This window comes from Homalodisca vitripennis, chromosome X, assembly GCF_021130785.1.
Source record: "Homalodisca vitripennis isolate AUS2020 chromosome X, UT_GWSS_2.1, whole genome shotgun sequence".
NCBI lineage: Eukaryota > Metazoa > Arthropoda > Insecta > Hemiptera > Cicadellidae > Homalodisca > Homalodisca vitripennis.
In genome coordinates this window covers 27,630,204-27,645,348 of record NC_060215.1, presented here as the reverse complement: position 1 = coordinate 27,645,348, position 15,145 = coordinate 27,630,204, and the positions used below count along the sequence as shown (strand labels likewise).

At 32.9% G+C, this 15,145-nt stretch overlaps 2 protein-coding genes across 7 annotated transcripts in view; both read right to left on the bottom strand.

The window, feature by feature from the left end:
- The window catches only part of LOC124368833, a 43,299-nt gene extending 34,372 nt beyond the window's left edge, over positions 1 to 8,927 (bottom strand). For both annotated transcript variants that reach the window (XM_046826250.1, XM_046826251.1), the window contains exon 1: positions 2,513 to 8,927. In XM_046826250.1, the coding sequence (XP_046682206.1) occupies positions 2,513 to 8,774 (6,262 nt within the window). In that variant the 5' untranslated portion in view covers positions 8,775 to 8,927. The remainder of the gene's footprint in view (positions 1 to 2,512) is intronic.
- LOC124368834 overlaps positions 8,766 to 15,145 on the bottom strand; it is a 56,893-nt gene continuing 50,513 nt past the window's right edge. For all 5 annotated transcript variants that reach the window (XM_046826253.1, XM_046826252.1, XM_046826255.1 and 2 more), the window contains 2 exons: positions 11,519 to 11,704; positions 8,766 to 9,934 (listed from right to left, as the gene is read on the bottom strand). In XM_046826253.1, the coding sequence (XP_046682209.1) occupies positions 8,941 to 9,934; positions 11,519 to 11,704 (1,180 nt within the window). In that variant the 3' untranslated portion in view covers positions 8,766 to 8,940. The remainder of the gene's footprint in view (positions 9,935 to 11,518; positions 11,705 to 15,145) is intronic.

The following is a 15,145-nucleotide window of genomic DNA, read 5'->3' as shown; positions in this document are numbered from 1 at the left end:
CATGATATGTTTTGGGTCAGCATTCCCAATAATTCCCTGCTGGGTTTGCAATAACCAGGTTTCAGAAATTGGAATTTAATAGTGATACGAATGAAAGTTATCGGCCTTTAAAATATTGTGAATTTTCCACCAAGATACTCCACTTTTAATATCAAGCTGCCTTAAGGTTGGGACACACATACACGCACCGCGCCCAACACGTGAATCAGCCGAGTGTCGTTGCGGGCCCAACTCGGTTACTGTGAAGCCACCAACATCCGTATGCTGTCCGAGCACAAAAATCTCACTGAATGTGCTAGAGCATATTTCTTTTGGATTTTAAAGTGACAGATACTTTAAAAAAATGTTCAGCAAGTAAAACAGTAGTTACTTAGTAATTTTGTCAGTTTTTTATTATAACTGGTAAAACATAATAAATATTTGTAAAATATATACTAGAGTATAATGTTTTTTCAAACTCTCAAACCTTATGATTGCAAATAAAATATTTTAATTTAAATACCACAGTTTAGAGAATAAAATAAATATGAATGGTCATACAAACATTTAAAATCTAAACCCTACAAAATAAAGGAGAGATTTTTGACAAGCAATTTCAATACATCCTAAATAAATATAGTTTTGTGCAAAATAAATAAATCCTTGTTATTTTTAAATAAAAATATATATTTTACATTACTTTAATTTAGTTGCTCTAAAATCACTAAGTATACAAGATATTTTATAATTTTTATTGGTAAACATTTTTGTAAATGCCACCTAATGTGTTTTGCAGTAATTTTAGTGTAGTAAGAAATCAGTTTACTGTACTAGTTTACTGTAAAAAAAAACTTCTTCCTCACTTCTTTCATAAATGTGTTTATATTCATGACTGATGATGCTCTTAGACCCGTGAAAATTCAACTTCAACTATCGGTGCAGGCACGATGGTCTGGTGTCGGTGCGGACTTACAGATTGAAGACTGCACTGCAATTCTTTCATCGTACGAAGGCCGACTCACGTGTCGGGCATCGCCTTCTACTAGTAGATTGTTAACTAAATTTGAGTTCCTTTTACTCACTGCACCTATTTATACAGGGTGTCCCACTAGTAACCTGACAAACTTCTCAGGTAGTTTCCTCTCATTAAAATAATAAAAAAAAGTTCATATAAACTTATGTCCGGAAACGCTTTGTTAGCGAAAGATATCGCCCAATTTTCTAGGATAGGATGGAAATAAAGTGAAACTGTAATGTGAAATAATGAAAAAATTATTTCGATGAGAGGAAACTGATAATTTTGTTAGGTTACTTGTGGGACACCCTGTATATACCTGTTTAAAAATAAGTTATCACAAAATGTAAAATTACTATACCAATAAATATAACGCCAAAGTATAAATAGATGTATTATAACATTTGAAAGATTATTTATTTAATTAGTTTTTTTATAATTATTGGCACATTCTAGAGTGTATGGCTTACTAAATCTAAAACTCTAAATGTTATTGGATTTCCCTCAGTTGGTATAAATTTAAAACTTCAGACAACACAAAATACACATACATAATATAATCTAAACAAATTGTATTTATACTTATTTCAAATTTTATGAAAATTCTGGAAACGACACCAAAAATAACAATATAACTAGGAAATATTACTACTTTACTAGAACAAGTCCCATTATTTTTGTATAATTTCCAATAATTTTCCATCCCCTTATGGTTGGAGTATGACCCCTTAAATAAGCACCATTTTGTAGCCAATACCAAATATTTTAACACAGACTTTTTTCTTAACGCTTATCACATGACACCCTGTATATATTAAGACCTCTGTGATGCATACTTTGAGTAATGCAACCAGCTTCAACAAGATGTGAGTATCATCTACCATAAGAATATTTTGAACTGGTTGCAGACCCATGCCATGATCCAGGAGTTCACATTCCAAAAATGTCCTCAATACAAAAAAAAGAATGTTTTACATGGTGTATCTCATCTGTTTTTGGACAATTTTACTAAGTTTCTACTTTCCAGCATGACAGATTGTACCCTTTCAATTAAAAATCTTCTCGTTCTAAAAAATCTTCTTTTAATTAGTTTTATATAAAGTGAGGAAATGCACTTCATGTGCTCTTAAGAATTTACAAGAAAACCACTTGACGACTGATATACAAGTCTTATTCTTCAGTTAGAGAAATTAATATTTTTATTTCTCTTTTAAATTCATTGCAATAACAATGAGAACATTACTAGTGTAATACTACAATTTTTAACATAGTTACAATTGTTATACAGATGTGTAAAATATACTTCTAAACTTTGTTACTGTGTTAAACTCCTTGTTAGCAATTACGTTAAACATTAAATTTAAATAACAAGAGAAGGACACATTGTAAGTTATCATACGTAAATTTACCAGTTCTCAATTTATTTGAGTTTTGTAGCATATATGATTAGCTCTTAACAGTCTACAATAAAGAAAAATATCAGTGCGAAACTTAAAATAGATAAGAACAGATTCCTACCTCCTTTTGAAGATAAACTTCCTTTAGGGTCAGTTCTGGATAGTTTCTTGACAAATGTCAGATGCTCTCTGACAAGATGACAAAATGCTCTACTTTGTGTGTGTATTGGAGCTTTATCATGACTTGAAGAATCTTGGATGAAAACAACAAAGCAAGCTCCACATGTACCATCCCAGAATGTAGTGTGATGTAACATGTTCACGTGCTGTCCAAATGTCTCCAATGATCCAGTTTGAAACTGGCAATGTTTATTAAAAATTTTGACTGAACAAGAAAACTGTATAGAATTTGATGTCTGATTTACTTTCAAACCACCAACAGTAACTTCTTTACAATCAGTGGGTTTCAAAGCAAACTGGGAGATTTGCTTCATCACATGAGTAAATTCTGACAAATTCGAATTTAATGGTAATGACGAATTGTAGTTAGAAACTCTTGGTAGATATGAGTTTTTATTGGCATTTAATTCTCTGCATCTTTCAATTTGCCTTTCAAAAAGCAATAATGTAGAAGTGGAAGTACTATCCACACCATCACTACTAAGATGACCTTCTGTGAATTCTTCTGCAAAACCATCGTTGCTATGATCATCTGTTTGGAAAAAGTCTATAAAACTATCTTCTTCTTCATCTATTTCATTAGATTTTGTTTTTATTAACCCTTTACATATTCTATCTGGGAGTTGTCGTCTTGATGGGGTTGTCTCAGAGGAGTCATCCATCTTTTCTAAATTTTCTGGTAACATTTTTTTATCATTTTCACCATCATCTTTTTTTATTTTTGAAGATACTAAACAATGAAGAGTGTATATTTTTTCAGCATTATTTTCCTCTGAGTTTTGTTTCAATGCCATTTTTTCAATAAAACCATGTTTATTTATTGAGAGTTGTTTTAACGAGATACTTAATACGATTTCCTTGCACTTTTTCTTATATGAATTTGAAACCTCTTCATCTATGATTTGTGAATAGTTGTCCAACTCTGGGGAAAGTTCGAAGCAACCTTTTTCTGTTTGTTTTTCAGTTTCTGGCTCGGCACTGGTACTTGTTTGATCACTTTCCATTTCTTTATCTCTTATTTTATCAGGAACTGATACACTTTTCAAAGTATTCAGTTCAATACTGGGTACTTCCCCTTCACAATGGTTTTCATTACAGTTTTTGCTTTGATTTGTCTGTTCTAAACTAGTATCATTAGTGTTCATCTCTTCATTATTTGTGTAGATTTCTGGAATTCTTGATGTTTGTTGTTCCATCACTTTGTTACTCATGTCTTCAACCGTATTACTTTCAGGTTTTTCAGAGAGATTTGAGGATTCAACAGGAACTATTTCTTCACAAGTGTCTTTCCTTGTTCTCTTTTCATTTAATGGCTGAACATTCAAAGCCTTAACTGATTCTGCATAGGGTAGTTTGGAAAAATTAATTTTAATAATATTCGTAAAATCTTGGCTGTTGTGTATATTTTCAACATGTCTCTTAACATTGACATGGTGAATCTGAAAAAAATTGCATATTGAGCACAAATGACCGAAGAAGTTTGACCGATCAGATGGCTCTTTATATAATACTCTGCAACTTGTTTTCATTGCATTTTTTCCACTTTGAGCATGAGTTAAACAGTGCTTTGTAATGCCACTTCGGGTAGATGTTCTATAGCCACACTTGCAACACTCATGGCGAAATTCTCCTGTATGTAAGGCCATGTGTTCAAAGAACATAAAAAATTTGGTGAATTCTTGATAGCAAACACGGCATTTAAATTTGTCAACTTGTGGTCTTTCATCTTCTGGTTGGCTGAAGAATATACTTGATTCAAATTTAGCGGTTTCTGCTGCTACTGGAGACATACGTGATATTAATACTTCATCTTTAGGATGGGTAATTGCATAATGACTAACAATAGCTTTTCCTGAAAAAGGACACAGTTTGCACTTTGTGGATTTGGATTCCCCTTCTTGGTAATAATTTTTATCAGGTGGTTCAACAATCATCAAATCTTCAGAATTAGAGATTTCCAAGTTATGGTCCTCTTCAAGGTCGTCTCTAAGATAATTTATTTTTAGTTCTTGTTTGTTAATATCTTCTTTATCTAAAGATTGCATCAATTCTAACTCAGCAGATTTCTTTCGTTTTGTTTTCTTCTTTATAATACCAGCATACCAAAGACACCTTTTCTTTTGTCTGCGTATTTTATACTTTTGGACTATATTATCTGATAGGGTTTTATTAGGGACTGAATTATTATCAGAATGGTTAGACCTTCTTCCACTGAACTTGACACTTCTGAATTTCTCTTTACTGCTCAGTTTACCCCTTTCTTTAGCAAATGACAAAGAGCTATCACTTTTCACATGAGAACTTTCAATGGGCAAACCAGAGTCATCTGATTTTGGAACAACTGTGCGCTGTAAAACTATTTTTACAGGGACAACTGTTTTAGTTTCCTCATTATCAGGAGTTATTAACTGAGATGCAGAAATTTTATCTGTAACAGATTTATCTTGATTTCCTTCTCTCAATTCAACTGATTGGGATGAAAGATCTTCACTCTTGGATTGGGGAACCATTCTCTCATTCTTCTCATGAGAAAGTGAAGATGTTTTACCAATTTTTCCACAGTTTTCTTGAGTTAGATCACTAATTACTTTTACTTGACTGGACAAACAAATCGATTCTTGTTTCTTATCCTTTGATGGCTCTTTTACTCCATCATCTTCTGACATCAGATGCCCATATTTTAACTTAAGTTTTTCAGACAATAAATTCCAAGATTCTTCTGAGTCAGTAGAATCTACATCATCAGGTTCATCATCTTTTTCATACTTCTGACATGTATCTGTTTTCCTCCCAACTGCTTTCTTTTTACTATCTTGAAGAGGTTGAGTACAATTTTGAGTTAGAGCAGTTTTCTCTTTTTGGAGCCTGCACATTCGCATCCCTGAAGCAGCAGCAATTGCTTCAGAATCATGATATTTACTTATGTCATCTTGTAATCTATCAAGTTCATTTCTATACTTTCGTTTTGTCTTTTGGGCGGGTGGTTTACTTTGTGATTTTTCTAAAATTTGGGGTTTTGGTTTAGTTTTCCTTTTTTTCTTGTACGATTTACTTTTTTGAGGGATTTTTTTCTTATTTTCTCCTTCATTTTTAGATTCATTTTGTTCAATTGTTGAAATTTTACTTTTATTTCTATCACTCTCACTGGTTGTAATCTGCTCACCATCATTTTCTCGTTTACTATCTTCAATTACAGTTAAACTTTTGTTGACAGAAGTTAACTTTATATCTCCATTCTCTTCAGATTTTGCATCAAGTATGTTAGTAGCATTGTCATTTTCAGTTTCTTCGCTGTCAATAACTTTAAGCAATTCTGCCACTTTCAAAATTTTATCGTGTGTTAATTTGCCTCCAAAAACATCCTGAATCATTTTAAGTTTTATTTCAGAATCTACAATTGGAACATTAGCTTGCCTAAGTGGAGATACTTGTGCAATCCTTGTTGCTTTTTTATTTAACTCAATGCTACTATCAAATGATTGTGATGGATGCCCACCTACAGTTGGAGGATTATTGATATTTTTTATTCCTCCGGATTTCTTATTAGATAGATTTTCATCCGTTGTATTTTTCTTAAGAGAAAGATCAATTGCACAATCAACTTCAAAACTACTTGTAATGGTAGAGTGTTGTGGCATGTCACTGGTTTTAGGGTCTGCCTGGTTTGCAGCACTCTCCTTATTTTCATCTGGTGAAAGTATGCTTTCATGAGTTTCATTTATGTCTTGATCAATAGATGTCATTTTTGTCGTTTGATTTTCAATTATTACTCCACCTCCATCCTTATCTGGTGGGGATTCAGCTTCCAAGGTCTCCTTCGTGCCAGTTTCAGCACATTTTTTATAAATCAAACAATCAGGTGGTTCTGTTTTTAGTTTACTTTCAATAGGTATTATTTGAACACTTGGGTCATTTGAAGATTGACAATCAAGAGAGGAAAGTTCAGAATTTGGCTTTCTGTTTTTATCATCTTCAGCACAGATGATATTGGATATATCACTCTTCTCTTCATTTAATTGTTTCTTATTACAAGACGAATTAGACTGACTCTGGCTGACATCCATATTAAGACTATCTTCTTCTGAAATCAAATCAAGAGATTTCTGGATTTGATTTTGTTGTATTCTCTTACTTCTTCTGGTAGGTGAATCCTTGTCTTTAATTACATCAGTATGAATCTCAGTTTTAAGTTGCTTAACTTGAATTTTGGTTTTACTTGATTCTTCTATGTTCAAATTTGATTTTGCAAGGGGTTTGATATCAGACCCTTCTTCTACATCAGCCTTAATATTTTCACATTGCTTATCTTTCTCCTGACAATTTTCATTGCCTGATTTAACTTCTAAAGAGGCATTATCTTTATCATGTGTAACTTTATTATCTGTAACTATAGTAGTCACATTCTCTTCAGTGACTGCTGGAATAATTTGAATAGGAGTTTGAGATTTTTCCTTAGATCCCTGCTTTGAAGATTGATCATTACCATATTTTTTTATTTTTGGGATTCTAAATTTTTGTATTCCATAGCCAAGTCCAGTTTTTGGAATTTCCATATTAGTATATAACTTGTCAAGAGGAGATGTATATGTATCTTTAAGATTCGGGTCATCAGTGGAATTCCTTGCTGAATCGTCTTTTTTATACTGAGACTTTTCATACAATTGACTATGCACAGGTCGTCCCTTATTTGGAAATTTGTCATCACAGTGACTTTCTTTACCCCTTTTATCTTTTAGAGGATTCTTTTCATGTAATCTTGGGTCTTGTCTGAATATCTCGTGATCTACAACCGATTTTTTTGTGTCGATTTTATCAAAACTTTCTTCAACACTTTTACGTCTTGGATCCCTTGCTGACAGTTTTCTTGGCATGTCTGACTGTTTATAACCCGGTCTGGGACAGTTGTAGTTGTGACTACCTTTGTAATACCTCTCATAGTTTCTGCCTCGATGGTTGTACTGAGAAGAATGTGGATATTCTCTAGACCATGTGTAATTATTTGAATAGTTTCTGCGGTCCTCCGATGCCCTATTGTAATATGAACTAGAGCTTTCTTGAAAGTGATTAGGTTTTCTATCAAAACTTTCCTCTGGCCTCCACGCAGCGTATGTATTGGTCATACTCCTACATCTTGGGTCTCCTGGCTTAAACTGTTGGTTTACAGCATACATTGGTGTATATACATTATCATTAGACATAATATGCTGACTTGATGATGAGGGTCTTTGTATACCATCTTGACTGTAGTGTAAAGGGGTTTCTATATGGTGTCTTTGAGAAGATTCTAAAAGAGAAGCTCTCTGAGGGGTTTCCAACATTGGAGTTCTTAGAGGACCTTCCATTAGTTGGGATCTCTGAGTAGGCTTCAAGTTTAAAAGGCCTACTTCTTTCTCAGTATTTTCCTTCAGACCTAAAGTATATGGATCTGGTCTATAGGGATCGGGTGTTGAACTACCATCATAACATGGTGATCTGAACGGATCTGTTTGCAAAGTAGGAGGATTGTAACTAGTTCTAGTATGACAATCACTAGAAAAAACATTTTCTGTATTTTTTGTAAAACTGTCATTTGAGTTTACAAATGAATGAGAAATGTGGTCTGATGAAATTCCCACTTCAGAATTTTGCATGCACCCAAGGGCACTGACATTCATGGTCTCTCTTCTTGGATCTTTTGATGAGATATTTTTCCATAAATCATTGACATGAGTTGGTGACCATGAATTAGGCTGAGAATTTTGTTTTAGAGTTACAGTGCTGTTTGCTGTAGATGAAAGAGTAATATTATTAATAGGAACATTCTGTGCTTGTACATGGAATTGCTGCTTTGTTATCTCATTAGTACCCCATGATGACTTAAGATTTTGTGAAACTTGGGCGTCCGATTCTTTTTTAACTAAGAAGGATAGATTTGTAGGAATAGGTAGATCTCCAATATTTTCATGAATTAATTTTTTTAAATCCTGTTCTGATAGTTTGGATAGAATTTCATTTGTATCCCTTGATTTATCATTACAATCTTTACTTGAAGATGTGGTTTTGATTACATCTGAAGAACTTGATTGAATGGGTATTTCATTGCTAGACTGAGATATTATTTGCCTATTCTTAGCTCTGGAAACAGGGCGATGAGGCTTCTCTTCTTGAATTAGATCAATTAAAGTTCCAGGTTTTAAACTAGCTATTCTTCCAGGGGGCATCATTTTGTCTCGGTTAATTAATCCTCGTAGGGCTCCACCGTAAGATGAACCAACCTTGTGTAACGTTGTTATTTCTTCTGACAACTTCGATCTTAAACTCTGATTTAATTTCAAACTTTCCTTATTACTCACATCATCTATGCCTTTTAAATTCACAAGTTGATTAGAATTATCTAATTCTCTGCAGGTTTTTTCCAGGCGAATTTAATATAGGATCTTGAATCTTATCGTCAAAGCGTTTGGTGGGGTCACATTTTTCAAACGTTGATAAGATATTTACATTACATTGTTCTCTAACACTTTTAACTGTGTTAAAATCAGATTTTGTACTATCACTTACTTTTTTCTGATGAAGTGGTATGCTTAAGGCAGATTCTTCTTCCTTATCTTTTTTCATCTCTAAATCTTTGGTTGTTTCAAAATCTTTGGTTTTACTTAAAAAGCTTACATCAGGAAGTTCGAGGTTTGGTTTTGAAGAGTGTTGCCACTGAGAAGCATTAGAACTTACAGTTGGTTCCCCTTTATCACACATTTCATAAGCAATAGGCACTTCTGGATCAATTTTAGATTTCGTAGCATTGCTATTATCCCAAGGAAGCTTAGTAACTCCGGGATCATAATCTTCATCTTTTAGAAAAGGCACTACTTTATTTGGACCTGTTAAAAGAGAACATACAGGAGGAGGAGATCTTGATTGTTGAGCGTTTTCAAGTGATAAATGAGAGTTTTCATTTTTATCATTGACTTTGTCTTTCTTGCACAAATTGGCTTTGTCACAATTATAGACAGATTTAACAGTGTTACTAGTTTTCTCATTTTCTACTTCCTTGTTTTTATTTAACTGACACCTGTTTGTTCTATATTTCGCATTTAAATTTGACATCATTTCATCTAAGGTGGAGCTAAATGGGCTCACTGTCTCTACAGCCAAGGGGCAAGGAGATGTTTCTTCAGCTCCTTTCGTCACTAAATTTCTATTATTGTCTGTGATGTTGCTTATTGTACAAGAGATTCTACCAGCATTCATGGATGCAAGTCTATTCTGCATAAGAACTTCAAGTTTTCTTTTGCTTTTTTCCAAATTGATGGTGTCTTCATCTTTTTGATAATTGCCATCTTGTTTGCCAAGTGCATCTAAATTTATATCAGGCGATAAAGAGGTCCTGGAAAATAAAATCACACAAACATTTATAAGATGAAAATCGCAATAATTTAATTCTACATTTGAAATTTTACACACCAAATGTACAACAAAAACCAGGCCATTATGAAAAATGTATATACTGTTAACTGTATTTATGATATTACATTAATGATACATAAATTAGATAAAACAATCTCAAGAAACGTACATCATGTTATGAGCTCTTCAAAATCATAGAGAGTTTTTCCAATGAAGTAACTCCCACTTTCCATGTGTTAATATTACTGACATCTCTATATGAGATCTGAATGTATATTAACAATTTTGGTCCATAATAGAAATTTACTGTTATGTAAAAAGTTAAATTAGAAGGGTAGTTAATGTGAGGGTTATTATTGGAGCAATAAGAGTGGAGATCAGATATTACTTGGTGATAAGGGAGTTTTTAAGATATTGGTTGTTGTGAATTTTAAAATAGTGATTACAAAAGAACCTAACCAATATAACTGCCATATTCAACATATCACTATGTGTGTCTACTAATGAGGGAGAAGACGTCTAAAACATTAAACAATTCTTAGCTGTCCCAAATTGCTTTAGACAAAAACCAGGTTATTCATACAGTTTAATAAAATTTTAAAATACTACTGAATGTTAAAAATGTAATATACAAAATGTGAAGTGATTGAGAGTATACTGTAATGATACAATGTTACTAAAGGATTAGGATGGTGGACAGAGGATCTGGTTTTAGCTTCTCCTGTATCTGCTTGTATATTTGGTATAATATGATTCTTTGTTAATGCAGCTTTATTTTTAACACAGGTGTTAAGGAAATAAACAATTTAGGCCATAACAAAAATTAGGAAAACCTCATATTTTGATTAATTATTTCTAAATAACATAACAAAATTGTAATATAAATTTACTTTAATAAACATTTTATGATAGTGACTGTAGTAACATAACCTGAAGTGTTTGTATTTTGGAACTAACCATTATAAGAATATATTAACTGTTTCAATACATCTAAGAATATGGTAGATAAAACAATGCTCATCACAACAGAGCTAGAATTGCTACAGGCACATTTGTCATCTCAATCATTTTCAACCAATTTCAATTGCATCTGATGGTGTACATGTGCTTCAAGTTCGCTCAACAATGAAAATTAACAAAGTCAAAAATCACTTAATGATTCGAAATAGGGTTGAAATCAGAAATGAAATTTTAATAGATTGTTGTGCTACATACAATTTAGATTGTGTTCTTATGACAATTTAATACTATATTCATATATTGAAGTTTTAAGAATGTAAATTACAATTGAATTTAATATTTAAAGTTTTGACACAAAGGGATGGCATGCCCACTACCCATAGTGAATAAAAAGAGATAAGGGTCATCTTGCCCCATGATTTACTAAAGGTAAAATCCAAACATTAATTAAAATAATGACAATTAGACAGTTCTATTTGGGACTTCATGAGAAGGGACATTATTTAAGTGAAAAGAAAGTTTATATTCTGTTGATAAAACCATCCATTCCCCTTGTGCCTTAGAAAGTTTTTGTTTATAAAACAAAATATGAGGTTAGACATACCCAACTCTTCTTTTGGAGAAAGTTGTATTTTTTTCCCATTCTGTATCAAATCCTGTCTCTTCCTTGTCTTCTTCGTCGTCAAATTTCCTTTTTTGTTGAAGAGATTTTTTTGGCTTTTCGACGTCCTCATCTCCAGCGCTTGATTTCTCTTCCTCATTCTCAGGAGATACTGTTGCTTGTCTCCTACTACAAAAACATTAAACAAAAAAATAAGCTTCTTATAGATAGACACCTTAACACACTTAAATCACCCTTTTAACTAGTTTGGTGCCAACTAGATGAATAAAATATTTGTGACGTGCAATAATTTACATAATCCACATATTGTGTCGTTTACTGTATGTTAGCTAGTGTTAAATAAATTACCTAAAAGCAATAAAAATACAATTTAATACCTGTGAGCCTTCCCAATAATACATAATTACAGAGGATAGATAATTTTATCAGGGTATTATTTCGTACATCAGAAAACTTTGCAATAGAAACCAGAAAACAATTCTACAAATCTATCTCAAAATAATTATTTTTGCAACACTGATTTTAAAAATTTAATGCATGTTACTATTTTAGCCAAAATAACAATTGGGTTTTCATGTACATTTCTTTACTAATAAAATAATATTTAAAACATGAACAGTAGACTGTGTGAAGATTTTACAACATTTTGTGACATGTAATTAATATGCAAACATCTCCTTATCTCGTCGAATCAATTTAAGTCTAAACCTGAGGACCATAAGAATTTACTTAGCTCCTGAACAATAGATAAAACTAAGAAATGGGAGATGATGTGAAAATACTATTTCAAAATTGTGTTTCCGTTGTGTACAAGTATGAAATACATAAATATTCATTCAGACTTCTTTAATTAGTTTTAAGCTTTTGTTGTATACAAAGAAGTATTTAGGAATAGAAATAATAAATATGAAACAATTTCTAAACAATTTATTTATCGTTATAAAAGATTGATTTTTATCATTCTAAAAATTAAGAATAATAAAACTTATAACATATTTTATAACTAACACGTTATAAAACTGTTTTTTTTTTTTTATCAATTGATACCCGTAAAACATTGAATACTCACGCCGCTTTTAATTGCTGTGACCAGCATGGGCTGACAAATATTGGCTTTAGATCAACTAAACTACATTGGCATACAATATTTTTAGTCATAGAAGATTGTATAAACTTATGTTTCAGCATTGAACATGTTAAATAAATAAATTGTATTGTAATATATTTTTAACTTCCAAATTTAATAGGTAGGCACAACTAACTAAAAAAAGTTGCTGCTACAAGGATATCCAGAAAGACAGTGCACTGAGAATGTCATAGCCAGAAGGATTTTTTCTGACATGTTAGCTATACTGCCATGTGGCCTAATTCCTCCCATACACAACGACACCGGTTCGAGGTCAGTACGTTGAGAACTGTTTATGCGAGTGTACAGTACGTTGAGAACTGTTGATGCGAGTGTACAGTACATTGAGAACTGTTGATGCGAGTGTACAGTACGTTGAGAACTGTTGATGCGAGTGTACAGTACGTTGAGAACTGTTGATGCGAGTGTACAGTACGTTGAGAACTAGTGATGCGAGTGTACAGTACGTTGAGAACTGTTGATGCGAGTGTACAGTACGTTGAGAACTGTTGATGCGAGTGTACAGTACGTTGAGAACTGTTGATGCGAGTGTACAGTACGTTGAGAACTGTTGATGCGAGTGTACAGTACGTTGAGAACTGTTGATGCGAGTGTACAGTACGTTGAGAACTGTTGATGCGAGTGTACAGTACATTGAGAACTGTTGATGCGAGTGTACAGTATATTGAGAACTGTTGATGCGAGTGCAAGTTTCGTGAAAAATGTCAATACAATCTCCCTTAGCGCAAAGTACACAACGTCATCCGTTATCTTATTAGGAAAGGAAAATTTCTGGTTGAGGTTTATAGTGAGGTATAAACTGCATATAGTGAAATTGTAACAGCTATGAATCGTACGAGTGTGTTCAAGTGGTGTCTTGTGTTTAAAAATAGTCATATCAGTGCATGATGATCAGAGGAGCAGAAGACCTTCAATTGTTAATGAAATCCTAGTGCTTTTTTACCTGAATTCATGAAATTGCCTATTATTTTTATATGTAAAATAAACAGGGTGGCCACTCAATACCTTATTTCAAATTCAGTTTTTTCCCCTGGTTTTTTCCCAGTTGAAAGAAAACTTCCAATTCTCTAGTCCATTTTCAAACCAAATAAACAACTGAAATATTGTATTTCATCCTTACGCAGAGTGAAACGGTGATAAGAAATTCAATGACGATAAATCACCACAACATATCTTAAGCTTCTTAGTTTTTCCTGTGTCTTTCAATGTGGCAACATAACAATGTGTATACGTAATAACTTTCCTTTCTGTTTAGAAAATAATGAATCCATTTAAAAAAAATAAAGAGAACAAACAATAACCAACACTGTGATTCTGTGGGGCAGACTGCTGTGTGGGTGGCTAGCTCCGAGTATATTCCACTGGCAGCCAATATATGAAGAATGCATCAGAAAATTATTTGCTACCGAGTGTTGAATTGAATTGAATTGAAAAAGACAACATAGTCATTGAGGCCCACAAATTAAAATTCTTTAAGAAGAAAACATCCTATTTGGGAGCAAAATATCTAAACAAATTACATCTGAAATTAAAAATGAAAAGTGCTTTAAATAATTTAAAAAAAAAACCTTGAATATTTTCGTGTCTAAACCTTTGTATGACTTTTCAGAATATATTGAGTACTAGGAAATATTAGTTTTAGAAAGAAAAATCAGTTAATTAGGAGCAATCTATGTTTATTAATTAGTGTTATGTTATTATACGTACAAAATACACATTTTATCAATATGACACCATTCAATATGCAGACTATATATGAATAAAGTTGTTTTCAATTCAATCAACCCATCATGGCAACACAGCTTACAAAGTCAATAAATAAAGAAAAGGCTGCAGTTCAAGCCACAATGTGTTGTTAGATTATAGTCATGAACTACGAAACTACTTGACATAGGTTCCTCTTACACATTAGATTAATTGGTTTGAACATCGTGAATTGTTGTTACATGTGCAGGGAAGTCATTCAGATGAATAATTGATCGAAGAACCAATGGAATTTCCAACAGCCGCCGTCCAGCGAACGCCACTCTGATGACGAAAACTGACGTGCGTAGTGGATTTGGCCGGCTGGCCTTCTGCAGACTGGCGACAATATTAAGTTGCGTTTACATTGGCAAGTAAAGTTGCGAGAGAATTTGCACAACTACAATTTGACTTGCAAGTACTTACAACAGGTGTATTTCTGGTTGATATAGGAGTAAATAAGAAAATTGTTCATACTCAGCAGTGATATTTCGGCAAAGTTTTTAACAGCAATTGTAATGGCGAGTACACTACTCTCCTGTTCTTGGAAACAACTGTCCGACATCGGTTGCGGTAACGCTTGCGAGAGCTCTTACTAGCAATTTTTACTGTTGGACATGAAACTTGCACAAATCTTTGCCAGTGTCAACACAGCTAGTTCAGTCAAGATTTTGATGTGACCATGATATCAAAACATGATATCACTCTCTATGTTAAAT